The sequence below is a fragment of the Varanus komodoensis genome, unplaced genomic scaffold (assembly GCF_004798865.1).
Source record: "Varanus komodoensis strain SLA01 unplaced genomic scaffold, ASM479886v1 scaffold10, whole genome shotgun sequence".
NCBI classification, from domain to species: Eukaryota; Metazoa; Chordata; class Lepidosauria; order Squamata; family Varanidae; genus Varanus; species Varanus komodoensis.
This window is the reverse complement of record NW_025335269.1, coordinates 13,905,900-13,932,050: the sequence shown is the minus strand read 5'-3', so window position 1 is coordinate 13,932,050 and position 26,151 is coordinate 13,905,900. Positions and strand designations below refer to the sequence as shown.

Here is a 26,151-nt window from a genome sequence, read left to right as displayed (position 1 = left end):
ACATTTACTTCAACATAAATGCAGCAAAATCTCACACCAAGCAAAGTATGTTGTAAGGAAGCAGAGCTGGGACACTGTTTTCCTTTCTGACTGGGGGCAGTCAGATTTAAAAGCAAGTACGCTGCCATTACTTTCTTATGGTCTTATGAAATCTACTGCAGCAACACCACAGCACAAGAAAGTGAGGAAACAGTACTTTGCAGTACTGCACTCCAGAGAAAATAATCCTTCAAAGGCAAGGTTTTTTTCTTTCCCCCTTCAAGAAGCAGCAAGCCAGTGTAAAATACATTTATATAATGCCAAACTGGAATATACTGTTATCACCATAAGGACTTGTGCTGTATCAGACACACAATTCAAGGGCAACAGTTAACGCTAAGTGAAAATGATTAGCTACTGTGGCAGACTGTCAGGTGATGTGGGAGGTAGCAGGGAGGAGTAAAGAGCCCCAGTCCACCTCTGTCATACAGAAAGCCCTTAACAAAAGTAATGCCCTGTGAAGACTGGAGAGGCAGGAATCCAACAGAAACCATCTATCTAAACACGGGGAATGAGTGGCAACTCTTCCCACCTCACAAGCACAGGCAGAACCTAGTTTCCTGAATGCTCTGAACTCTAGAATAATAGGGCAAACTGGGGATTTACATGTGGACATTTTCACATAAATAGACCATGCTCCTGTGATCCATCTGCCACCACAGCATGGTAGATTTATTACATGGGCAAAGTCTACCTGACTATGTATAGAGATGCATAGCCCTTGGTTCATCCTTAGCGTCTCATCACAGGAGAGTGGAATTCAGATTGATTCCTGTGCCAGTAGGACTATGTTTAGTGACCAGCAGTGGTGCTGAGCTTGAAGCCTACTGACATGCTTTCTACTCAACCATCCACTCAACATCTGAAACTAACAGTACTAACAGTAAGCCCTGACCTACTTTAATGTTCCCTCACTATCCCATCAGTGGGAAATTCACTATATCACTACTCACTCACCATACAATGTGCATGTAAGTGATTGTGAATGGTTACAATCAGAACCATAGGTGCAAACCTATCATGTTATATGACAGGGATAAACTATGCACACAACTCAAACATTAACATTGTAACTGCAAGATTCACACTGTAAGATTAACATTGCAAGCTGAACAAATGAAAGCGTGTGTGCACCAAAGCTTCTCGTCAGATGGAATGCTATTTTGTCTAGGGCAGGTCATGAAAACTGATGTAATATGTGAACCAGCCAGTGATGTACCTAATCTTACAAGCGAGAAGATGCTGTTGCACTCATATCCTGCTGTGGACTTCCCACAAGCATCTTTTTGGCAGGTGTGGGAATAGAATGCTAGACTAGACAGATCGTTGGTATGATTCAGCAAGCTCTTCTTATTTATATGCCATTTGAATCAGTAACAACAAATTCCTGGTGGGTCACTGGATTGTCTCATATCATCCAGGTCATCATTACATTTCATTAACTACCTGCTCTTAAAATCTTAAACCACCGTGAAGCATAAGCAGGTATTCTTGTACAAGATTCTTAAGCAAGATGCCCCTAAATGGTTATCAAAAGATATTGTAATCGCTATGAAGACATGGATAAATGACAACCTCCTCTCAGCCTCATCCAAGCCATGTTTAAAAGGAGTGATGTTCACAGCATTCCACGGAGCTGGAGTGCTGTGATCTGAAACCAGGACGGGAAATCTCAAACAGATTGCTAGCAGCTAAGGGAGATAAAGCACTGATCCTCAAATATGTAAGGAGGGCTGTGGGTTGGGAGAGGGAAGATAAAGCAGCTGTCTCTGCAAATACTCCACCCTTACAATATGTGCTTGGGCAGATTTATGACAACAGCTCTTCCTCTCCCTAGTATACCACCCCTTTGCCATTCCCCTGTTGCACCTAAACAATATGTTAGAATAGTGTCCATTGTCTTTCTCTGCATTAGAGTCCTTATTGCACCTACTCATGTTACAAAGGCCCTACGCACACAACCTCTTTCTGGCACCAGTGCTAAGTGTGGTGGGAATCAGACAAATATATGTCAGGTCAGGCAATAAATTCCAATTTATACATGTGACAAAAAAGCACACACACCATCATCCAAACCCAGTACTCTAGTCACTGGAGCAAACTGGTTCTCACATTTACAGTTTTTGACTGTTACAAGAGGCTTCATAGCTTCAGAATGCTTGAGAATATTACTGAAAGGGATCATATTCAAATAATGCCAAAACAAAATACAAACTTGCTAACATTTATTTGTGAAAAGCTTTCTCACAAATTAATGACAAACATGTTCTGCTCTTACCTATTTCCACATAGCGACTAGGCAGGTCTCGCATTTCACTGGCATGTCGCTCTTTTACTGAACATATCTGTAAATTAAAGACATTATGTTAGTTAATTACCTGCCTCTGGAAATATGTGGGCTCCTATCTAAGTACAGGTAAAGGTTCCTATGTACTCCAAATGTGGCGACTATAATTTCGGTGAACATTGCCTTTTAAGAAACCGATACAGGAAAAAAGTACAAACAAAGCAAAATGTCGTAGGAGGGAATGAAATTCTGAAAAAGCTTGACACTCTTTGAATTTAAAATATAGCATTAACTTCTCTCTCTCTTTTCTTTCACAGATTTCAGATGAGTAGCTATGTCAGGCTGTTGTAACAAAGCCAACAAAGAGACTTCTGTCACTTTGAAGGCTACTAAAATTTATGCAGCTTGAAATTCTGTGGACCAATCTAATGCATCAGATGCTTCTGAGAAGAGATTCTTGCCTATGAAAGTTGATACCACCATAAAATTGGCACACTTGGTTATTTATTTATATAATTTTATTGATTGCTGCAGAGTGATTTCTTCCCTTTGTTTTCAGTTAATTCCATTATGAGTAATAGAACAGCAAAAATTTGTACAGTAACGATCTCTTTGGTGCAATAGAAAACTCATCCTTTCATAAATGTATTATACAATGACATAAGCTTTACTGTGAATAAAAACTCCTGCAGCATCATTCTATGCACATTTACTCAAAAGTAAATTCCATTCATTTCAATGGAACTTACTCCCAGGAAACTGGGTATAGCACTGTAGCCTTAAAAGCTTGTCATCTGTAAAAGATGTGCTTAAGAAATTTCTTAATCTCTCTGATCAAGAATTAGGAACTGTTCTCTGCAACTGCTTTGCCAAAAGCTGCTTTTGGAAAGCAGCAACTGAATCTTGACTAATTGTTTTCTATGACCTCTCTGAGAAAATAATACATTCAACCTCTAAGTCCCAGGTTTCACTATCCATTGAAGTCAGGCCTGATGAACAAAGGTTGCCAAAGGATCTGTGCTAGCCACTCTCTGCCTAGACTAAGCAGAGCTAATGAATTTCACAACCCTCCTTTAACAGCTCTTAGCACACATCTTTTGAAGACAAAGAAAGGAGGATCATCCTATAGCCTTGCCTACTGCACACGCTCAGAGAAATCTGTCTGACCACTGGGCATTTGTCATTATTCCTTCTTATGAAGGTCAGCCCAATGACATTTCTATGGCAGCAGGAGTTCTCTGCACAGTAGTCAAATCAAATTCTCTTCTTTTTTTCCCCTATCGCCTTCGCTTTTCAGAAATAATCCTCTGTTTGTCTGTGATAGCAGCAAGCATTTATTACAAAGACAGGTAATTGTACCTTTACTGAATTTCCCCAGCCAATAATCAGTGTTAAATTATCTTTCCAGCAAAGGCTGCAGGGATACATATCAGGACGAAGGCTTATATCATCTCGGGGCACGTTGGTGATTCTTTGCTTAGCAATCACGTCGAGTATCTTCACGCCCTAGAAGTTTAATACACAGTAAGAGAATTCAGTGTGGCACCTCATGTACAAACCACAGTTCAGAAATACTGTATCACAGGTTATACAAAGGTGGCTGCATGGTCCCACTGGTGGGCACAGAAAAGCACCTGGTGAGCACAAAGGATTGCAGCCAGTTAGAGGAAGCTGCCCACATCACCCAGTCTCTTCTCTGCAGGGCATACATATGCTCAGAAATAACCATACTCAAGAGGTGAATGTTCTGACCACACTTTCATTTTTAACCATTTATAAGAAATTAGAAATTTGCTTCTATTACAGAAACTGAACCACAAATTCTTCTTGGGGTTCTTCATACTGCCTCTGTCTGTAGCAACTTTCTGCAGAGTGACACAATTAAAGGGTATAGTCTTCAAGCCTCTATTGGGAATAGATGTGACAGCTGAAGAGCAGCCTTCCTTGAGAGGTAACACAGAATCTTACTCAATGGTTGAGAGCATCACACAGAAGCCACAAGTCATGGTGAGGCCACACACATGCATGTGTGTGAATTAATACTTTAATCCCAATACTAACCTCATTTGATCAGGCAGCACGCATGCTTACATGAAACTGATGTGGCAATCAACAAACTAATTTCTAGCTTTACTTTAAACTTTGTTTAAATGTGTATATTTTCTAGCTACAGCCTTTTCTCTTACAAAATAAAATAAAATAGTAATTCTATACAGAAACAAAGGGCCTTTCCAGATGACCAGTTCTTCTCAAAGGACACATCTCCTTCTCACTTCCTGTGCAACATCCAATTGCCCTCTTGAGGTTGTGCTTACAGTTTGAAGCTACTGCATTTTCCAATCACATCATAATCTTCTGTTGTTAAAAAGCAAAAGAATTTCACTTCTGTTGTGATTACTGTGTGGAATACAGCAGTGCGAGCAACACATATGTCATACAAGTGATAGAGCAAGATGTGGCTAGTGATGAGAAATGCTACATATCCCCTTCACTATAATCCTGCTTGTAGTTTTAAAAAATGCTTTACACTGTTCAGATGCTGCACTCTCCTGCATTGCAGAAAACCAGTACAAGATAAAACTGACCAAAGGCTCAAGTCACTGTGTGGAGAAGCCCAATGACAGATCCTCTTCCTTGGGAAATCCAAAGGAGGTGAAGACAGAGGACTTAATTGTCTTGAGACTTATTGCCAAGGTTAAATGAACAATATCTAGAGACTCCTTTGTTGGTTCTTGTCAATTTGGTGGACTCCATCTTTAAAAACCCAGCAGTCCCCACCTCTTACATTGCAGTATACATCATCTAAACTCTTGAAAAAGTACCAGAAATACTTGCCTATTTCTCTAAGTAACAAGACTATGCCATTGAATGTGCAGGTTTTCTTCATAAAAGTCCGCCTGCTTGCTGTCTCACATTTTTATAGTCATACATGACTGAACAGCTGAGCAGAACATGGTGCTATAACTATTCTGCAGGAGGTAACATGCAGTAGGTGTATGCTTCCCTTAGTTGTGCAGAAAATGTGTGTGTATCTTCAATTACTTTAGCAGCAACACAATGCAGGCAACTATGCAGGGATCATGTAAAATGCTGTTGCATGGAAGGTGCTCAATGGGGAAGCCATAAGGTCTCTTCTTCTGTGCCAGTGCAGCGCTATTTGGGAGCACTGGCAGAGAAAATCACCAGCTTCAGCTAGTGGGCTATGGATACCATCCACATGCTATCTGGAGCAACCTCCACAGCATACTTGGAGGCACTGGGACTATATTGAAAGTATCAGATTTTGTACATCATATAGAAAAGAACCCACCTGATAGCACCACCAATATCATATTCATTTATATTCCACCTAGTTCCAATACTGGGATTCAAGGAGGCTTACAAGTTATCTATAAGGCACATCTCCCATCAACCTTCACCACTGGATATGCTCATCAGGGCAGATGTGACTTGTAGGCCAAAGCATCTAATTGACCACAAGTTCCTGACCCCTGCCTTAGAGAATGCAATGACATTACAACAGATGGTGATGGCTTAGGACAAAACAAAACAAAATCAAAGCCCAATGAGGTATTACATGAATCCAGCATATTAAGGTTTTTGAAAGAGCAGTCAGGGTGAGGAGCCATACTGGCGTTAAAAATATCCCTGCTCGCAAGTGTCCTATTTCTGCAATAACTTTTGGACAGGAAGTTGCTTAGCAGGTGCACTTCTTATACCCTCGGTCATGCCATTGTCTCTTAGAACTGGACTCAAGCAGGAAGCACATGCAGGCAGTTGGACTAGATCCAAGAGAACCAACCCTTCTTATGATAGCAATGTCTACCACTCTCTTTCCATAATGCTCCTTACTAATAAGTCCATACAAAAGATGATTGTGCAGTTCTTTGTGGATTAATAGCTAAATGTTACTGAAGTATGAATTACGAGTTGCTAACCCATCCATATTCTCAACGCTCAAGGCAATGACCATAATAGTAACAATTTCAAGTAAAACCATTCTTTTGACTCTTATGTCTTGATACATTTTATTCCTCTTTCCTTTGTCCTATTTTTAATATAATTGATATATTGTATATCTTTTATGTAAGACATGCATGCTCCCATCTCTATTAGAAATGAGGCTCGAATATAAAGATGACTTTGTATCATTGCCACTACAAAGAAAAGCAAAACATCTCAAGACAATCTAATGCAATGACAACAGGGAACTATCCATTCATCTAAACAAAGATAGCCAGCACAGCAATACTTACCATACTATTGGCCCACGCAATCAGGTTTCCTCTCCATTTAACATTTCTTATGTTTCCCTCTCCTTCGTGTAAAACAGAAGGCTTCCACCTGTTCATCCATGTCCTTTCATATAACAATAACTAGAAAGAAAAATCACAAGAATATAGCATTTTTGAGATGGTCAGGTACAAAAGAAACCATTCTACTTTTCCCATTAGAAGTCCTGTCATCGGTTTACATGAAGTTGCAAACAATATGGTGGTAATAGTTGTAAACAGAGTATCTAGTTTCCTGTGGAATGAACTGCAAAGTAAAATACGATGTATACCAGTGTCCAAAACACAATTAAAAATTCTTCCATATATACAGAAAAGTGGCAGATTTGAGAATATAGGCTTAGTTTGCATATAATGCACAAATGCAGTATAGTGTTTGTGGTTCCTGTATCCCCATACCACCTGGTCTCTGCGCAGCCAAAGGGTGATCAGAATGTTGTCTTCCATTTTTAAGTAACTGTGGTTTCTCACTAAGACTGAAACAAGGAACTGTGGTTATTGTTGATTCTGGTTTATTGGCACAAGCCAGGTTCATTGACCGCAATTTGTAGTTGGCTAATCTTGGAAAAGTCAATGTTAACTGTAGTTTGTCTGGGCTTAGATATAATATTAAATTATGGTTTGCTGAAAGTAGAAGTGAAAACTTCCAATGTTCTGTTCATAACTATGCAGGAGGACAGAGGAAGTGGGTGGACAGGAGTCCAAGGTTTGTGCCCATATGTGAAACTATTATATGAAAGCAGCCATAAAAGTGAGGCACCCCAATTTTCAACATCCTATTCAGACCGTATCTCATACTTTCTACAGATTTCCCCCAATTTTCAGGATCAATTTTTTGTAAGGTACAGTAGACTAGAGAAAATTGGGTCTTTCACACCCTGTTTGAATGGAAGTGTTTTCTATGAACACAAAGGTACAATTCATGCTATGGTCCCACATGTAGTATGTACCAGTTGGGCCTTTGAGAATGTTGCTGCTGCTCATTAAGGCCCTTTCTACTGTGGCACCATTGTTATAAGGCCCCCTGCCTTTTTGAGGTTTGCCAGGCCTCTTCAGTAGCTCCATATCACAGACTATTTAAGACATATGTCTTCACCCAGGCCTTTGCATCCTTTTGGTGAGGAGACCTTTGGATCTTTCATTTTCTAGATGCTGGAAGACTTTTAAAGGGTATTAACAGTGTTATTAGAGCTTGTATTTTTATTTGTACACTGCCTTGTGATTATGAGGAACAGTATATATGTTCAATGAGTAAATGCTTAGAGTAGACACATTGGAAAAAAAGGGTGAAGCCAAGACTAATTTAAGTCCCACTAATTGCAATGGGTCTCCTGTAAGTTTGACTAAGTTTGGATCAGACCCATAGTATCCTAGAACATGTTTCTGAAGGTGATGCTTATCTTTACATGGTAGAGGAACAAATGTGTACCCTCTTCGCAACCTCATGAAACCAGTGCTCATATTGTCTCCTTCCTCCTCCCACTTTTATTTTTTTTAGGAAAAACAATTGCATAAATTGGGTGCCCTTACAATCAACTATCAGCACACAGCACCTATTTCATATGGAAATCTCCAGTATGTGCTATAGCACATCCAAGTACAAAGCAGTCTGATTTTTCATGCCCCAAACTCTAAAAGTGGTTTGCAAGTTCCTGAAGCAGAAAATGTGAGGGCGAGCTAGATATGAGTTCTGAGAACATTTATGATGCTTTGTGAGTTTAAACCTCTTTCACTAGATCAAGCCCCCTTTAAAGTTTCACACACACACACACACACAAACACACACTGGAGAACTATCAACCACTTTAAACAGTTGAGAAAAATATATGCAGAGTGCCTATTATACATATAGCCACAAGATGGTACCAAAGGACAGATATTTCAACTGAAATAGTTCAGAAACAAATTTTAGAATTAGTTATTGTAAATTAGATTGGGGAAAGTTGGTAAATGAAAAACTACAATGTAAAAAGAAAAGTGGCAGCCCAGTTTAAATCACAGTTTAGCAGAAATACTAAGAATTAAACCACTTAAATCCCATTGACCTGAAAATTCAATTCAATGACACAAAATCAGCTTAAATTAATCTTTGATTAAATGGATTATGGATTGGGTTGACTGTAAGGTTAGGATAAGGAATTAGGAAATGGAATAACTTGTATACTGGCAGAACTGATTATTACTTTAGCATTTACTGCATACATATCCTACATCATTCAAACGGAAGTGGGGTAAAAATCCTGTACTTGGTTTTTTGAAATTCTATGCTTTATTTATTTATTTATTTATTTATTTTTAGGAATTTGAAATTTCTGCCTGGATTCACATATTTCTTTATCACAGCCTTGAACTGTATCATGTGCATTTCTTAGCTCAGCCGTTGATAATCCATATGTTAGGGAGTCATCAAACCTCATGTAATCTCATTGTATGCAAAATCTCTATAAATTATCCACAACTTCTAAATTCTAAATCGATATGCTTTCTGCAAGAAAACTGTTGATGAACAGGGCAGGGAAACATATATTTTACCAATTCAAATTCCACAGGTGCAGAAACAAGCAAGAATTCTGCATACCAGAAATGGGAGAATGTTAAATGGGAGAATGCTTTAAAACCAACCGTCTATTCTAGTTTGGACTTCACAGGCAGGTGAATACTAGTACTATGAAGAATTGATTACAAACTTCAGTTTAATGGCAATAAAATACTTGCTGGAATAAGTAATTTTTTAAATGTCAAAATGCATTCTACAGTTTAATTTGCCAAACATCTAGTAAAAAGAAAAGAAGCAAGGAAATAGGTTTTTTTTACATCACATCTTTGTATCTTAGTTTTAAGTTTTGCTTTGTGATCTACCAAGAGAGAGAGAGAAATGTAATTAAAGGCATGATCCTATAACCCCTGGACATTTTCCATAGGCCATAAGGACACTGGGGATTTTTACCACCAAGGCTATAGACAGAGCAGCAAACTAAGAAGTGTTCTAATATTATGATGAGAAGAGGAAAAAGTGGGCATGCTGGTGTGTGGGGAGGGAGAGGAAAGACCAGGATCCAACTGTATCTTGTGACCTCTCTAGTTCCAGATATGAAAATCTGCTACTCTTCCTGTGCAACCCAATAGACTATGCTAAACTAAACAAAACAAAAACAGTGGGCTTTGAGGACACGTCTGGAAGTTCTAGAGTCAGTAATCTCTGCTAATTCCTGCTTTGGAGAAGTAATTCTTATTATCTATTAGTTTTCTCTGGTACTCTACTTCCTTCTATGAACATACTAGAAAACCACATGAGGAAAATCTACAGATATTATTGAATATATTGAAGACTAGAAGAAAAACCTTAACTTCATGATTTTAATACTTCTCATTGGGAGATGTGAACATTATATGTCACTCAGTAAACTCTAACATACACAAATTTGAATTCCTTATGAAATGCAAAACAAATTGTAGTCATTGACACACTTTCAGAATGTCAAATAAATCTATTTTGCATAACATAATAACATACAAAACAGAACTAATATTTATATTTGAACATCTTGAAACTAATTCAAATTCAAACCTTTCCCAAAGGCATATATATTCAAGAATGCAAATATTAATATTTGTTAGTAGTATTTGTTTCAGCTATATTCAATGTTAAACCACATATATCAATAGGAACCACTTTTCTTATTTAGAAGTAGCATTAGTAGGGTATTTGCATCTATATGTGGAAAATGAAAATTAAACACTGGGTTGGATCCTAACAGCTTGTGTACAATTACTTAATTTAATCAATTTATTTGGAGCATTGCTTCTATTTCAGGGCACCAGCTGTTATGCTTTGAATCATGCAATAAATTATACACCTAATAAATTAAATGTAAACCACCAAACAGAGGTAGGCTTCTGACTTGTAAAACAGAAGTCTCAGATTTCCAGACCTTCTGCTTGCATGACCAGTTTAAATGCCCTGTTCTTTGAAGGAGCTTATAGACTTTTAACTGTTTTAAAAGTTTAAATGTCCTCATAGCACTCTAAATTGCTCTTACCTCCAGTGACTGGAGAAAAGATGGGGATTCCCTGCTTAACTCCCAGTGATTCCAATCTGGATCGATGACTCAGTGCTGCCAAAAGCAGCAGTCTTTCCCCTATGGAGGGAGTGCAGATCCTACTTAGTGCAGCATGGTTCTACTAGTACTACAGCAGAAAAGGGAATCAGTGGATTATGACTGCCTCTTAAATAGTCCACATAGAGCCAATCTAGCCACACAGTGCAAAAAGAGCTGGAGAATCCTGTTTCAGCCCAGAATTAACAGCTAGAAGCAAAATAAAGACAATTTCATTCAGGTTATCTTTCAAGTTGCCAAAATGTATTAGTAAGCCAGACTCTTCCTTTCTTGCCTTAGGCCCTAAAACACCAGGCTGTCCTTCCTAATGCAGACCTATACTGGCTCTAAAAGCCTCCTAGAAGCTGAGCAATAGCCTCTGCTTATGTAAAGAGTGGGTGAGTGTTGAGCCCAAACTGAGAACCTCTCCCCAATCCTTTTCTTTCATCAACACTATGGGCTCCACCTTCACAGTGGCTCCTTCTGGGGGACAGTCAGCCAGTGAGACCTACGCGAGCTCTCTAATAGGCTGGCTCATCTCTCCTGACCCATCTCTAATAGGGCAGCTCATCACTGGGTCAGGAACTGGGCAAAGTAACAGCTCTCCCTTCTCTCCTGGGTCTTTTCCCATGTCTTCTGCTCTCATGGTCAGCCTGGGAAACCAAGCAGAACTTCAAAGGCTTGCTGCTCCCGTTTGGACCTCCTGGCTCTTCCTTGGCTTTCTCCTCTTCAGAATCCAAAATACAGGCCCTTGAAAAGTCAGGAAAAAGTGAGTGCCTGGCCCACCCACTATAATTGGCAATCAGGAAAGAACTGCTAAGATGTGGATCTTCTGATCTGGTATGGTACTTATAACTTGTTTTCTATGGTTCTGTGCTCTAAGGTGTTTGGTTTCGCCTTTCAAGTTAAAGCATGCATAACTGACAGCTGTCCAGCTGCACGTTGAATGCCTCTGGTGTGGGAGAGCCCAAGACTTCCCTAGGTAATTGGCTCTCTTGCTGTATTACTCTAACAATCAGGTAGCTTTTTCTGATGTTCAGCTGGCTACCCTTAACTTGAACCCATTATTCTGCACCCTGCATTCTGGGATGCCTGAGAAGAAATTCTGGCCCTCATCCATATAACAACCTTTCAAGTACTAGAAGAATACCTCCTCTGAATCTTCTTTTCTCAAGCCTAAGCATGAGAAAAGTCACTGATTAATGCACTTGTTTCTAGAAATAAATCTAGTCTCTTCCAACACCAACAGCTGCTATGCTGTTAGGTTCAAATTTGTGAATGGCCCCATTTGCCCCCATTAAAAACTTACTGCTAATTTACGAGCATTAAACGCTGTTTCCTGATATTAAATACATCATCTCTCTTTTTCTTATAGTATTGAGACCCAAGGAACACAAAGCTTTCAACAGAGAATTTCCAGAAATTTCATAGAGCATTTTTTCTTAAAACCAGTTGGTTAATTTATTTAGTTCTTCTTCCACTAGCCTGTAATATTGAATTGTCATTATAACAACACTGAGAGCAATTTGAGCTCAATGGGAGCTAAATATGAGAGAAAGAAAGCTGTTTTCAAGAGATGGTTGTTCCCCCCTCTTCTTGGTTGAAGAAAGTATTTTAGGGCTTTATTTCCCATAAATCCACATCCCAGCAGTCAGCATTCTCAGTACTTATATTTCAATAGCAGCCGCCGCAGCAGCAACTGTAAAATCACTTCCCCAGCAATACACTTCATTCCCCTATCCGTTTTCTGCTGGTAAATCTCTCTAATACTTTGTTACAATACTGCTGTATTTAGGCAGCATGTCCCATCAATTCTTGTATGTATAGCAGATCATTACATTACCAAAATAACATCAAGTAAGTGAACAGTAATGTGCTGTTTTAATCCCTTTCCCATCATGAGCACCTAAAAGCTTGGAGATTTTTGCCATACTGCTACCCACTTTGGGGTTTGGCACCCACTGTTACCCATCTTCATTTTGGACTTCGCAAAGCAGTTATTTACCTATGGTATTCTAGGGAATCCAAGAGCTACTTTTGAAGTTGTGGGGCAGGGCCCATCAATGGGAAGACAAATAATGCCAAGAAAAGTTTCCTTAAAGTCAAAATTGTAACTCCTCCTACTTGTCTCCTAAATGAAGATTATTAGATGTGTTCTAGAAGAAGCCTGAAGTTCAGATCAAGGCAATGAGGTGCAATAAACTAATCAATGCCCTACACAAACTGAGTGTGCATTACAGCTATGATGGTGCCACACAGACACACACACACGTATGGATCCACGTCTCCCTGGATAGTGGGAGGGGATGGGCTAATTTGTCTCATTTTGAGTGTGAGGGAAAGGACACAGACTGTACTTTCATCTGTCTTTAAAATTTGCCACTTAAGCTTAGAAATTTACCACTGTTTTTTAGCATAAATCAATCAATATTCTATGAAAAACCAGTGGACTCTGCTACCATAAGTGATCCCCCACCACCACTTTTCGGATTTTGCTTAAAGAGATGAAAATAGCTGCTTCTTCCCGCAACATGGTAAATGCCCTTAAATTGTCCCTTCCCTGAAGGGCTTTGCCTTCTCTCTGAAAATCATTTGAATGCTGCCTAATCAGCCACTGTGAATGTGGTAGTGAAGTGTGGCAGGGGATTTCACATTAGTCCTAGTGTGCAGCCAGGATGCCATCACGGAATCCTCTGCAATACATGGGAGTCCCCACTGCAAATGTGACGGGGTTGCTTCAGAGAACTTATGGGCATTTAGACAGTTTAAACACACGACCATCATTTTAGTGAGGTTCCATCCAATTTCCATGGGAAAAAATTATGAAAGTAGCTCAGAAGAGTGGATGTTACCTCCTTGGGTGCCACTTCTTTCCTCAGTGAGTATGCTGTAATCACGCTTTTCCCTAGGACAACTGTTATGAAAATGTGCAGAGTGTTTTGCTAGGAAAGCCTCAAACAGGAGTCTTGGATGGTCCCTGCCCTTCTCCAGCTCTGCTCAGTGTTTCTTATGCGTGGTGATGAGACAGATTGGCACTCCATTGCTCACAACCAGTGTAATCAGTTGGTTTGTGAATGTCACCTCTGATGTGATTTTCAGGAGCGCTGAGGGGAGGGCTGAAAGAACTACACCTGCATATCATGTTATGGGCCACTAACCTCTAGCCTCTCTCTTAAAACTGCTTATTGCTTAAAGGGAGTCTGAGAGCTAGGGTTGCCAAGTAAGCCTTGCTCATACTTGGAGAGATCAGGACCACTGATATATGCTGCTATTACATTCAGGATCAGGCTGATAGTCTCCTTTGTGGCAGTGAATCGGAGTAAGTCTGTTGTTTTGATCTAATGACATCTGTTAAGCAATTAACACTAGTGTTAATTACATATAAGCCGTCTTTAGAGTGCTTAGAGCATCTTTCAGTCATCCCAATTAGAAATTCAATGTTAGAAACAGTGTCAATGGAATGAAATTTAAATTGATCATTTTCCAAATGCTCTTTTCCCAGAACAGAAATGAGCAGAATTATTGTATTCTAGAATCTATATTAAAAGCTTAATTTATTGCATCTCTGCAAAGTGCATGTTTAAAATGTGTAATTTGTCATGACATAGCACATACTTTGGTCTTGATATTGCTCTTTTGCCATGACATCAAAGACAGAGGCCAGAGAGGCGCATGCACGTTTCCATGAGTGCATGAGAGCAGGGGGCAGATTCTCTTTGCAGATTATGGAAGGATTAAGCAGTCTTTTGGGCCATGGATTCATTTGGCGATTTGAGTAACTCTCCTGGACACCACCCCAAAATGGCTGCCATGGGAGGGTAACAAAGAACCTAACCTGCCAGTAGTGAAGCCCTGGATTTTTACATCCCTGGTTCTCTTGTCTGTTGTAATTGGGCAGTAGCAATAGGTCATTTAGCATGCCATCCTATGAAAGTTTAGACTGGAAAAATGTTCTACAATGTCTGAGTATGCCCAGCCAGGCATGGGAGTTGTAGAAGTTTTATCTGTCTAAACATGCATAGGATTCTACCCTAAACATTTTAATCGTCATTCATTTAGACAGTGATTCCCACCTAGAAGCTACAGAGGCAATAAACATGTACACGGTTTAAGGTAAATTGCCCAATACCTGGACAGAGATTGCCATGGTATTTACTCTTACTTCACTTAAATGGGACCTCTCAGTATTTACTGACTGACATTTTACAGCTTACAAAGCAATCTGCCTTTCTTGTCTGGTACTCTTCATCTACCAACGCAATGCCAAACAGCTGACTACCCCGTTTCTAAAAATGGACTGTGCTGCAAACAGCATCCTGACAATTTAATAATTTGTCAAAGTGATCCAACCAGTTATTATGAAGCACATATTGTGGGGTTCAGAGGTAAAGGTCACCTACTTACTCACAAAGCAAAAGATAAACTGGATTTGCTGACACTAAAAATCAGGGCAATTAAAAAAATATATCTGAGACAGTGTTTGGCAGACTTCACAGTAAAAATACAAATTCTATTGCTATACATGTAACAGCAGCTGAACCTTCAAAATAGTTTTTCGCTATCCATTTTACTTGTTATCCAAGATTTCTACTTGGTATAAGACAAAGGTGTGGAATCACATATGCCTCTCCAAAAACTTAATTATTGTTAGTAAAAGCTTTAACCCAAAAGATGCAAGTATTTTGGCCCTGTAACTTTTGCTTTTGGCCTTGTCCACCAATGTAATGCACTCCCTGAGAGCCTCTTTGAAATGGAAATTGGACCTCAGATTTAAGGTGGTTCCATACCCTGATCTAAGATATATCTTAATGTAGGTGTGACTCTTTCAGGACATATTGAACATAATAATTTGCCCAGAAATTCCACTGTGGAACAAGGTGACCACTCCCATGGCTTGGGTTCCTGGTGTGCATACAGGTTCATGAGAACCAACCTACTAAAAGCACTAGCTGGGGAGGTTTCTTTCATGACCTAGGGTTCCTTACTTTGCACACTCAAAGCCACAGACCTTTCTTGCAAGATGTTCTTTAATGACTGAAGCATTTTCCAAACACAAACTCCCAAAATGAATATCTGAACATGCACAGAGTGTTGAACCCAATCTAGTATTCATTTCCAAGAACTCTGCTTCTGAGCATGCCTGGCCTCCAGTCCCTCAGGACAGGCCTTCTGAAAATGGGCATGCCTCCTCTCTGTACACCTATCTTCTAAATGGGCAACCCTTGTCTGCTGATGATGCATCATGGGGTCAAGAGCTGTGCCCTCCACATCTGTGTCTGAGAAACTCCCCTGCTCCAAGTCCCCTCCCACCAACCTCACATCTTGGTTATTCCCAGAGACTGCCTGCCGACCTGGGGAGTCTGGCCTTGAGATAAGCACCTCTGTTTCTCATCTCAATGTCTGGGAAAGGCTCACATTCACCAACTCCCTCCTGCACCTCTGCTCCTCCTCCTCCCCGATTCTTCTGAAGACCAGCCAGCAGCCCTTGAGAATATGTGCCCAAAGTGACCAGCTTCCTCACTTACAACAGTCTCTATCTACTTGGATGAGCTAGATCAGATAGAACTTCCAAAAAGTGCCAATGACAACCTTATTCTAGTAATGGTTTATTTCAGCATCCTCCAGAATTCCCAGATCAGTACCAAATAGGTTACTATCCTTATAATGTTCTTCAGAAACGGATACAGGATAAACATCAGTTTCTGTTGCCAACAGAACATGTACCTCCTCGGTGTTTCATTGTCCAATATCCTCAACACTACAAGCCATATGGTAAATGACTGGTACATTCACTGAAGGTTGACACTGCAAAGCCATCAACACCATTTCATTTACGTAGCAATGATCTACAGATGTGCTCTTTTTATCAGCCACTTTCCACTGTACGTTTTAACAATACGTTTAAAGTATGATAACATATTTAGATTTTACCACAATGTAAGGTACATTTTATTAAGGAAAGTAACAAACAGCTCATTCCAAAATTCATATATCCCTTCATTTTTTTCAGTTTATTTTAGAAATTTTAACCATCTAGATGGTATTGAAATGATTTCTACTGTCTAAGTAGAAAATTCATTTAAACCAGTAGGCTGGAAAATGTGGCAGCTCTTTAAGGGTTAACTGAAGAACACCTTTATTTCAGCTCTCCCACTTTCATTTAGCAAGCTTTCACCCTGCTATTTTTTAAGATTAAACCCTCTTTTAAAGGTAGAAGGTTATGGCCTACAACAGTATTATTTGTCTTTTCTTTTTGCTTCAAAACTCCAACATCTTCTTCAGCTGGGGATGCCCTATTATTTACAATGTATTATTATTGTAGGGTTACCATCATCTGTCAAGTGTTCCATTCTAAAGTTACTGTACTTAATTGCTGTGTGAAAGGGGCAGGAATGGTTCTGTTAGTTAGTACAGTCTCATTGGTAAAAAGGAAATCATCAATGTTTCTACTACCCCAAGAGTCTTTCAAGGGTGAGTATTGTTCACTTTCACAAAGCAACTCAGATATCAGTAATCTTTTTTCTGCCACCCAGCTGAGAGCTGATCTGATGGGCAGCAGAGAAAAGTAGGTGGGACTCCCTGGGGCCCAGAGAGACATCACAGAATAGCCACATGTGGTTTGCAACACTAAAGAAAAATTGCATAATCAAAAATGCACTTTGAATAGGGCTGATATGGCATAAAAACAGCAAAGAGGTAAGCATAAAACCAGTGTTCGAAACAGGAGTGGCAGAAGGTAGACTGGGATCTATTGGTATATTTCCGGGTGATTTTCAGGGTTTCTAATGTCCAATAATTTCTCTCTTTTTTAAAAGCTGCTAAAATAAAGCATGGGGTAACTAGACTCGTGAAATTAGTGGAAACTCAGTTCAGTCCTGGTACTAAAAATAAATTCCTTAGTATAGAAGGTGTTCTTTGCACCTCCTCTGGTTGGTGCATTGTGGGATCCTACTTAAAAAACAAAGTTGATGCAACAGCCCTAGCTGTTGTTTAAAATGCACAGATTATCTAAAATGCCTTACATCTGTTATGACCCATCCCACCTGCGCTTTCAAATATTATCTCACTGGAGATAATAGTAGCAACATGACATCACATCAATCCTAACAAAAGTCAGGGGTTCCAGTGGGAGCCAGAGTAGAATCAAAACAGGAACAGTGTGTGTGAATGTTGTTGATATACTCTGTACCATGGGTACAGCTCATGAATGTTAATTTCATGAAAATTATCTTGATGATTAAGTCAGAAGAGTATATTTTGATGATGAATCCACAAAAGCTCTTCTGATGGACACACATTCCCATTCTACTGAAGATAATTAAGGGGAGAGTGAAAGAACGGCAAGAGGATGGTCAGAGAATCAACAGTGGAATGGGAAAAACAAATAGGAAATACATACAAGAGACCACTTTTAGGTCTTCTTTGAGAGCAGGGTTCCAGCTGATCAATAAGAATTTCAATCCATATGTGCTAGTGAAAGGCCAAATTCATACATGCAGGCAGCAATGCACCTGCCTTGAAATACTACATAGCATACAGGTAGCCATGTGCTTCCAATGCCTTTCATTACACCATCACCCTCTCTGTTTTCCTCTAAAGAAGTTATCATTGGGCTAATACTTAAACATTATTTTACATATGCACAAAGGATTGCATGGCCACAGCAGAGGGTACTTTTTTTTCTTGGCATCTGATTTCATACTGCAGTTCCTTTCACCAAGCTGCAAACCACTTCTATCAAGAATGGCTTAGGCGGTGAAGTGTTTGGAGGCTGCTATCAAAACAGAACAAACAAAACAAGACCAGCCACATGCACTGTCTTTGGTTATAGCTCTGATACGGACACAGGGTTCCTGTATGAACAGGCTTCCCCACTCACTTCAATGGAGAGAGAGCTCTGCCCCTCTAATTAAATAGAGCTAGAGAGCTGCCTCCTCCATCGAAATGACTGAGCAAACCCATGTGGGCAAAGTGACTTATGCATATGTCATAGCCTCTAGATTCACAAAAGTGCACTGAATAAGTGCACTCTGTGTCTACGTATATGTGCACACAACTTGGTGTAGCAGAGTGGCAAAGAAGCCTTTGAAGCAAACCAGGCTCAAAACTTGCTTCACCAATTAATTCACTAGATGGCCTTTGGCAAACAACTATCCCTCAGCCATATCTTAAGCTACTAAAGTATTGTTCATGTTTTCTGTGAGGTTTTTGTAAGGATTACTCTAGTTATGATATGAAGTATGTGAGCATGTTAAAACACTATATACAAATGTTATCATCTTCATCAAAGATGTTATTTTAATTATTCCCAATCAGATATTAAGTGGACTTTCAGGGCACAGTTTTGTTGTTTGTATCCAGTCAGTACACACAATATTGAGCTAAAAAGACCGAGGTTCTGGCTCAGCATTAAAGGAGCTTCTTGGAATTAATATATCATTTGCTAGAGTGCAGAATATAATAAAATATCTCAAATAATCAAAGACCTTCAAAGATATGTGTTAAATCCCTAGTATATATGTGTGTGTGTGCATGTATGTTTTTGTTCAGGATCAGGTGAAAACATGTTAGTTTCCCACTTCATAGAGTGCCATTGCTCAAGAAATGCCCTGCATCTTTCTCCCTGTTGTCAAAAATATTAGCATTAAAGCCCATTTACAACTTTATTTCATAAATATGAACAGTGTATTAAAGAGCACAGCAAGTTCCAATCATCCTCCGTAAGCAGGCTCAACTGCTCCCTATATTAGCTTTTAACAAAACAGTAAGATGTAGGTGCTATAAAACTTATGGAGTAAAGATGAGAATTATGTATTAGATTTTTCATTTCACCCTTCTTCCATGGAGCTTAAGTGAACATGTATGAGATTATCTTGTATTTATCATCGCAACAACTCTATAAACTTGAAATCTAGAGATTCCATTAGGCTGAGTTAAAGATAACTATGCTGCCCGGAGGTAACAGTTCTGAGCACACTAATAAAAGGTAAGGGTTTCCCCTTGATGTTAATCCAGTCATGTCTGACTCTAGGGGGTGGTGCTTATCTCTGTTTCCTAGCCAAGGGAGCCAGCGTTTGTCCCCAGACAGTCTCTGTGGTCATGTGGTCAGTTTGACTAAACACCGAAGTGCACGGAACACTGTTACCTGCCCACCGAAGTGGTACCTTTTTATCTACTTGCATTTGCATGCTTTCGAACTGCAAGGCTGGCAGGAGCTGGGACAGAGCAACGGGAACTCACCCCGTTGTGCAGATTCAAACCGGCAACCTTTCGATCAACCAGCCCAGAAGCACAGCAATTTAAACCACTGTGCCACCTGCATCCCGAGCACACTAATAGATGAGGTCTAAAGATTTTATTAAAGAGATGCAATTAACAATAAGGAAAGCAGAAGAAAGCAAAGCACAATACTTCAGAGCAAGATCTTCAACTATATGTCACTTTAGTCACTGGAACCCCCTTCTCAGTAACAAGTGCAGTCCAAATGGCCTGGCACAGCACTGTTTTGGATTTGCTTTTGGTGAGATTCTGAATCATACATGGTAATACACTCAGAGAATCATACACTATCTGCTGTATCCCTCCTGTGCATAGCCCAGTGACTCCAAGAATGCTTGGTAGTAACCCAGGTTCCAGCTACTTTGCTAAAAACAAATAGATTTACCTCAAGTCTCATATACCAACCCTAGACTGAACAGTTACAAACAAACAAACCCTGGAAAGATGCATAATCAGCCATTAAATCAGCAAGCCCAACTGGAAATCTGGACATGAACAGGAACTATGTGAGCACTACTAACTTTTAAAATAGCAATGGAAGCCTGGAATCCATTATATCCACATCCTAAAAGTTTGATGGTGTAAGAAAAATAAAGTTTCAAATTTGACATATCAGTCAGCATGCAAATCACACATAGGGACTTGATTCTGAGGACAAAGCCAGACACTACTTCAAAGACACAGCTAAAAGTTTGATCTTTTGTTTTTATGTTTACCCCAGCTTGCATGGAACCTGATCCAGACTTTAGCATGGGAGGTAGGAGAGTTTAAACCTTCCCCCTTGCTTGATCATCCTAATGCATTACCTAGATTGTGGCCAGGAAGCTACTGTTAGGACAGATGATAGAGAAATGGAAAGGTTTCCTATAGACAAAGGAGTCATATGAAGTCAAGAATGTAAGAGAAACCATGCTGGATCAGACCAAAGGTCCATCTAATCCAGCACCCGTACACATGGTGGCAAAACCAGTTGGTCACAGGAGCACTCATGTAGGATGGGGGCAAGACCTCTGCCCACCCAAGCTCCTCAGCAAATGGTGTATGCAGCCATGCTGCCTCTGCTAAAGGAGGTAGTACCGAAACAGAAAGGTTAGTAGCCCTGGATAGCCTTCTCCTCCATGAATCTGTGCAATCCCTCTTTAAAGCCATCCAAATTGGTGGCTATCACCACATCCCATCGCAGAAAATTTCACAGTTGTGTGAAGAAGTACTTCCTTTTATCTCTTCTAAACCTTCCACCAATCAGCTCCATGGGATGACCCCAGATTTCAGTGTTATGGGAAAGGGACAAAAATCTCTCCTCCTCCTACTTTCTCCACACCATGCATTATTTTAAGCACCTCTATCATGTCTCCCCTTACTAGCCATTTTTCTAAGCTAAGCAGTCCCAGTTGTTGTAGTTGCTCCTCATTGATCATTTTTGTTGCCCTTTACATTTTTAATGTAGTATATTTGCTGGCTTTTGGACAATATGATGAAAAACAGGCTATAAACATTATTGATTTAGAACAGGGGAGGAGAACTTGTAGGCCCTAAAAAGTTTTGCCCTACCCCAGGAGCCTGGTTCCATCAGGGCATCTCACTTTAGATTCAAGGAAACTGAGTAAGGAAGAAAATCGCCTGTGGCAAAGACACAAAGATTACTGAACACATGTAGTGATGGAACATGCGTGCAGATTACTAATAGACAACCCAAAGAAAAGCTTACAGGCATCCCTTTAGACACACGATGTTCTGATGAGACAAATTTTGCTTCTGGGGCACTAGTTACTGTGACTAGTTGCTTCTGGGGCACTAGTTACTTGCGTGATCCTGGTTCCAAGTGAAAAGCCAAACAACAACACCCCCTGCCATGGATTTGATCCAATTTCAGGATACACGAGCTAAGCCCCCTTTCTGGGAGACAAAGGGGAGAGAGTGAGAGAAGGCCAGCTATCCCAAGTTCAGCAAAAGCGGGGATGTAAACACCTTTATCTCAATGATGAAGCAAAGAATTCACATCACTCAGTAGTGGTCAATCTCATATTGCCACTGAGGCCTTACAGGATTCTTACACCAGTTAAGCCTAAAAAGTGTATGTTGCCTTTATGGCTAAACTTCATGCCTGTGCTGGACGATGGAAACAACTGGATAGCTTAACTCCTCAGCACAATGCATTACAGTTATTTGTCCCAATACTCATATCACCCCTCATCACAGGCTATACTGCCTAGACTTAGTGTTATTCATGCTGGATCCCCCAAATAATCAGGTCATCGTGGGTTAGAGTCTTGACTTCTGAACTACTTTTTGAATGCTTCCAAGTCTGGCAATTAGGAATGAAAGCTTTATCAAGATGGAAAAGAAGCCTAGGTTGCATGCTATTTCATCTTTAATTTCCTTAAAAAATTTCTCTGAATTACCATGAGGGAAGATAGATTCTAAATGGTAACTCAGAGAGCAAAATCCCTTGGCTAAAAATGTCTATTCTATCCCCTTGTATCCTTAACATTGACTGTTAACATTTAAACAGTATTACAATATGGGGAAACTTACTTTCTTTCCTCCAGTTACAAACTGCTTACAGTGAGATCTCAGAAACTGAGGATGAACAGCAACAATCTAAACAGAAAGAAGACAATGCATTATTATTTTAATAATGTGATTTTATGAGTTGCAAAATAATTTGCATACAAAGAAGTCACCATCATTTAAATGATGTTATCATATACTGATTTACATCAAATCATACTTTCTGATAACATTAACATCCAGTGTTGTTTCTGTAGTGTTTACATATTCCACTGGGTTTGACATTTACTTATTTTGTTTGTCCACCCAACTTCATGGTCCTACTTTTTTTTTCTTTTGACCAGGGCTTTGAAAATTCCTATAGCTAGCACATATTTGTGACTTTACAGAAATCATGATTAAACACTATCACTTGTTCATACCTGAAATTGAGTGGAAGTATGTTAGGTATACGCTGATATGACTATAAGTGAGCATTTTTTAAGAATTAACCAAGTACTTACTTTAATTGGACAGTCAAATGTTTCATGGCATTCTTCCCCTGTGTACAATCCAAATACTTGTACCTAAAATCAGATATATTTTTAACACTGTATTAAATGAGCCAATATTTATTCTACTTCAGAAGTCAGAAGGTGAACATAAATGGCAAACGTATTAGTTTATTTTTAAAAAAAAACCCTTGCAGCACACATTCATGCTTAAAATTATCCAAAGCTTCCCCTGATTTCATTAAAGTATTTCATGGAAACACTAAAATGCTTCTATGCAATTAAGCTGCTAGAACCTACAGAAGGACAAAGGGCACTTTGTGCTTTATACTAGTCACTTTCATTGAATTGATAACTTGACTAAAATTTTTAAAAAATCAATTTCTACAAAACATAGGACATGTATTGGTTTATTTTCTGAGATCCCCACTTATCAACTTTTATATGTTTTCATATGTATTAAAATGCTGCTTCAGAGATGCTACAAATATTAACACATTTACCTTGAAGAATACATCAGGTATATCATTATATAATGTTTCTCCATAGTAATTGTTTAGCAAAACTTTTCCATGTTAAGGTAATACAGTGGTGAATTTCTGAGTGAGGTCCCCAAATGGATATTAAGAAACACAGAATAGAAGCAACTACCTTTTTGGGGAAAGGGGGCAAGTCTTCCCATTTCTCAATCCCTATTGCATAAAATGCTGGATTAAGCCTGGGTGGTGGAGAGAGCCCAGCTTCAAATTCCCATGAAGGTCATTGGATGACCTTGGGCCAAACAATTCATCATCTTAACCTATCTCACAGGATTCTTACAAGGATAAAGGAGGGGAAGCCACTAACTCTACCCTAAACCTTTTGGAGTAAAGGCAGGATTAAAAAATAACAACAAATTAAAATACAGTACAAAAATGTTCACATGTGCACACCAGGAATAATTACTACAGCAGAGAAAACCTCAAATGCTTTTTGTGCATCATCATGTTCAGGCATTGTCAGAACTATGGGTTCAGCTATTAAGAGTTTTGCCCTAAAGCAAGCAATTTTGCCCTAAAAAGTTGTTTACTGTGGGCATGGGATCTGATGTACACAGAGAACTCCTGTGTGCAAGAAGTTATTTCATTAAAATTAATAAAGATCACCATGGAGATGTTCTGTTGTTAAAGCCAATGGGAAATCCCATATATATGTTTGCAACTAGTATGAGCATCACACAGTGTTGTCGCTCATGCAAACGGAAAGAATGGAAGACTAGACAGAATGATCTGTTCCCTGGAACTAATGGATCCAGATGGATTCCTGCTGCTCTGGGAAATGGCACAAGCAGCAGACACAATCACTACCTAGCACCCATTCCTGCTTGGTTGAGCTCATTTGGCTCCCTGGAGCTGGTGATTAAAAAACAATGGCTATAGCAAGGATTGGGGGGAGGGGAGGATTCGTGGTTTGACTGAGCATGGACTGAAGCTGAATTTAGAACACATTCCCTGGTGGCTATGGCAGAAAAAAATCCTACTTGACCATTATTTATTTATTTATTTATTTATTTATTAAAACATTTTTATGCCGCCCCATTCGCCGAAGCCTCGGGGCGGCTTACAACATAGATAAAACAAGTTAAAATCCATATAAAATAATCTTAATTAAAACACACATTATAAAATAAGCCGCCCTGGCCAGATAAAATTCAATTGTATTTAGCATTTAAAATGTTGCTTAAATAAAAAGGTCTTAGCCTGGCGCCGAAAAACAAATAACGACGGCGCCAGGCGGACCTCTCTGGGGAGCGCATTCCATAACTTAGGCGCCACCGCTGAGAAAGCCCTTCTCCGAGTAGCCACCCTCCTAATTTCTCTCACGGAGGGCTCCCGGAGAAGGGCCTCTCCCACCGATCTCAGGGGGCGACTGGGCAAATATGGATGTAAGCGCTCCTTCAGGTAACCAGGACCCAAGCCGTTTAGGGCTTTATAGGTCATTACCAACACCTTGAATTGGGCCCGGACTTCAATGGGGAGCCAGTGAAGCTGACGGAGAACTGGCGTCATGTGAACATAACGTCCAGTCCCCGTCAGCAGCCTGGCAGCTCTATTCTGAACCAATTGAAGTATCCGGACCGTCTTCAAGGGTAGCCCCACGTAGAGCGCGTTACAGAAGTCAAGACGGGAAGTCACCAGCGCATGAGTCACTGTTGCAAGGCAGTCGTACTCCAGGTAGGGGCGCAGCTGATGAATCAGCCGAAGCTGGAGGAAAGCGCTCCTCGCCGCTGTTGTCACCTGAGCTTCAAGTGAAAGCTCTGGGTCGAGGAGCACTCCCAAGCTGCGGACCTTGTCCCTAGGAGGGAGTGCAACCCCATTCAGGACAAGGTTCAGGTCACCTTCTCCGAAGCCCGAACCGCCAACCAACAGGACCTCCGTCTTGTCTGGATTGAGCTTCAGTTTATTGGCCCTCATCCAGCCCATTACCTCGGCCAGGCACCGGTTCAGTACAGCCACTGCCTCACCTGGATTGGTGGAAAACGAGAGGTAGAGCTGGGTATCATCAGCATACTGATGGGTCCGCAGCCCACACCTCCTGATGACCTCTCCCAGCGGTTTCATGTAGATATTGAACAGTAAAGGGGACAAAATGGAACCCTGCGGTACCCCATGGCAAAGCTGCCATGGCGCAGAGCCATAGTCCCCCAACACCACCTTCTGGAATCGGTCGTTGAGATAGGAGCGGAACCACCGCAAAGCGGTGCCTCCGACCCCCAATCCCGCCAGCCTATCCAGAAGGATACCATGGTCGATGGTATCGAAAGCCGCTGAGAGGTCCAGGAGAACCAACAGGGACGCACTCCCCCTGTCCTTCTCCCTGCACAGGTCATCGTACAGGGCGACCAAGGCAGATTCAGTACCGTACCCGGGTCTGAAGCCGGACTGAAATGGGTCCAGATAATCAGTTTCATCCAAGAGTGCTTGGAGTTGTCCCGCCACCACTCGCTCTAACACCTTGCCCAGAAACGGGATGTTGGCCACTGGTCTATAGTTAGCGGCCATCCCTGGATCCAGTGACGCATTCTTCAGGACCGGTCGGACTACCGCCTCCTTTAAAGGGGCAGGCACCCGACCCTCCCTCAGAGAAGCGTTAACCACTTCCAAGATCCAGGTTCC

The 26,151-nt window shown here is 40.4% G+C and overlaps 1 protein-coding gene across 4 annotated transcripts in view; it reads right to left on the bottom strand.

Moving 5' to 3' along the window:
* The window catches only part of VPS41 (VPS41 subunit of HOPS complex), a 131,162-nt gene that overhangs the window by 51,321 nt on the left and 53,690 nt on the right, over positions 1-26,151 (bottom strand). For all 4 annotated transcript variants that reach the window (XR_006417027.1, XM_044454333.1, XM_044454326.1 and 1 more), the window contains 5 exons: positions 23,009-23,071; positions 22,530-22,595; positions 6,583-6,702; positions 3,686-3,832; positions 2,318-2,384 (listed from right to left, as the gene is read on the bottom strand). Coding sequence is in view for 3 of the 4 variants with exons in the window: in XM_044454333.1 (XP_044310268.1) it covers positions 2,318-2,384; positions 3,686-3,832; positions 6,583-6,702; positions 22,530-22,595; positions 23,009-23,071 (463 nt within the window). In the remaining variant the exon portion in view is untranslated. The remainder of the gene's footprint in view (positions 1-2,317; positions 2,385-3,685; positions 3,833-6,582; positions 6,703-22,529; positions 22,596-23,008; positions 23,072-26,151) is intronic.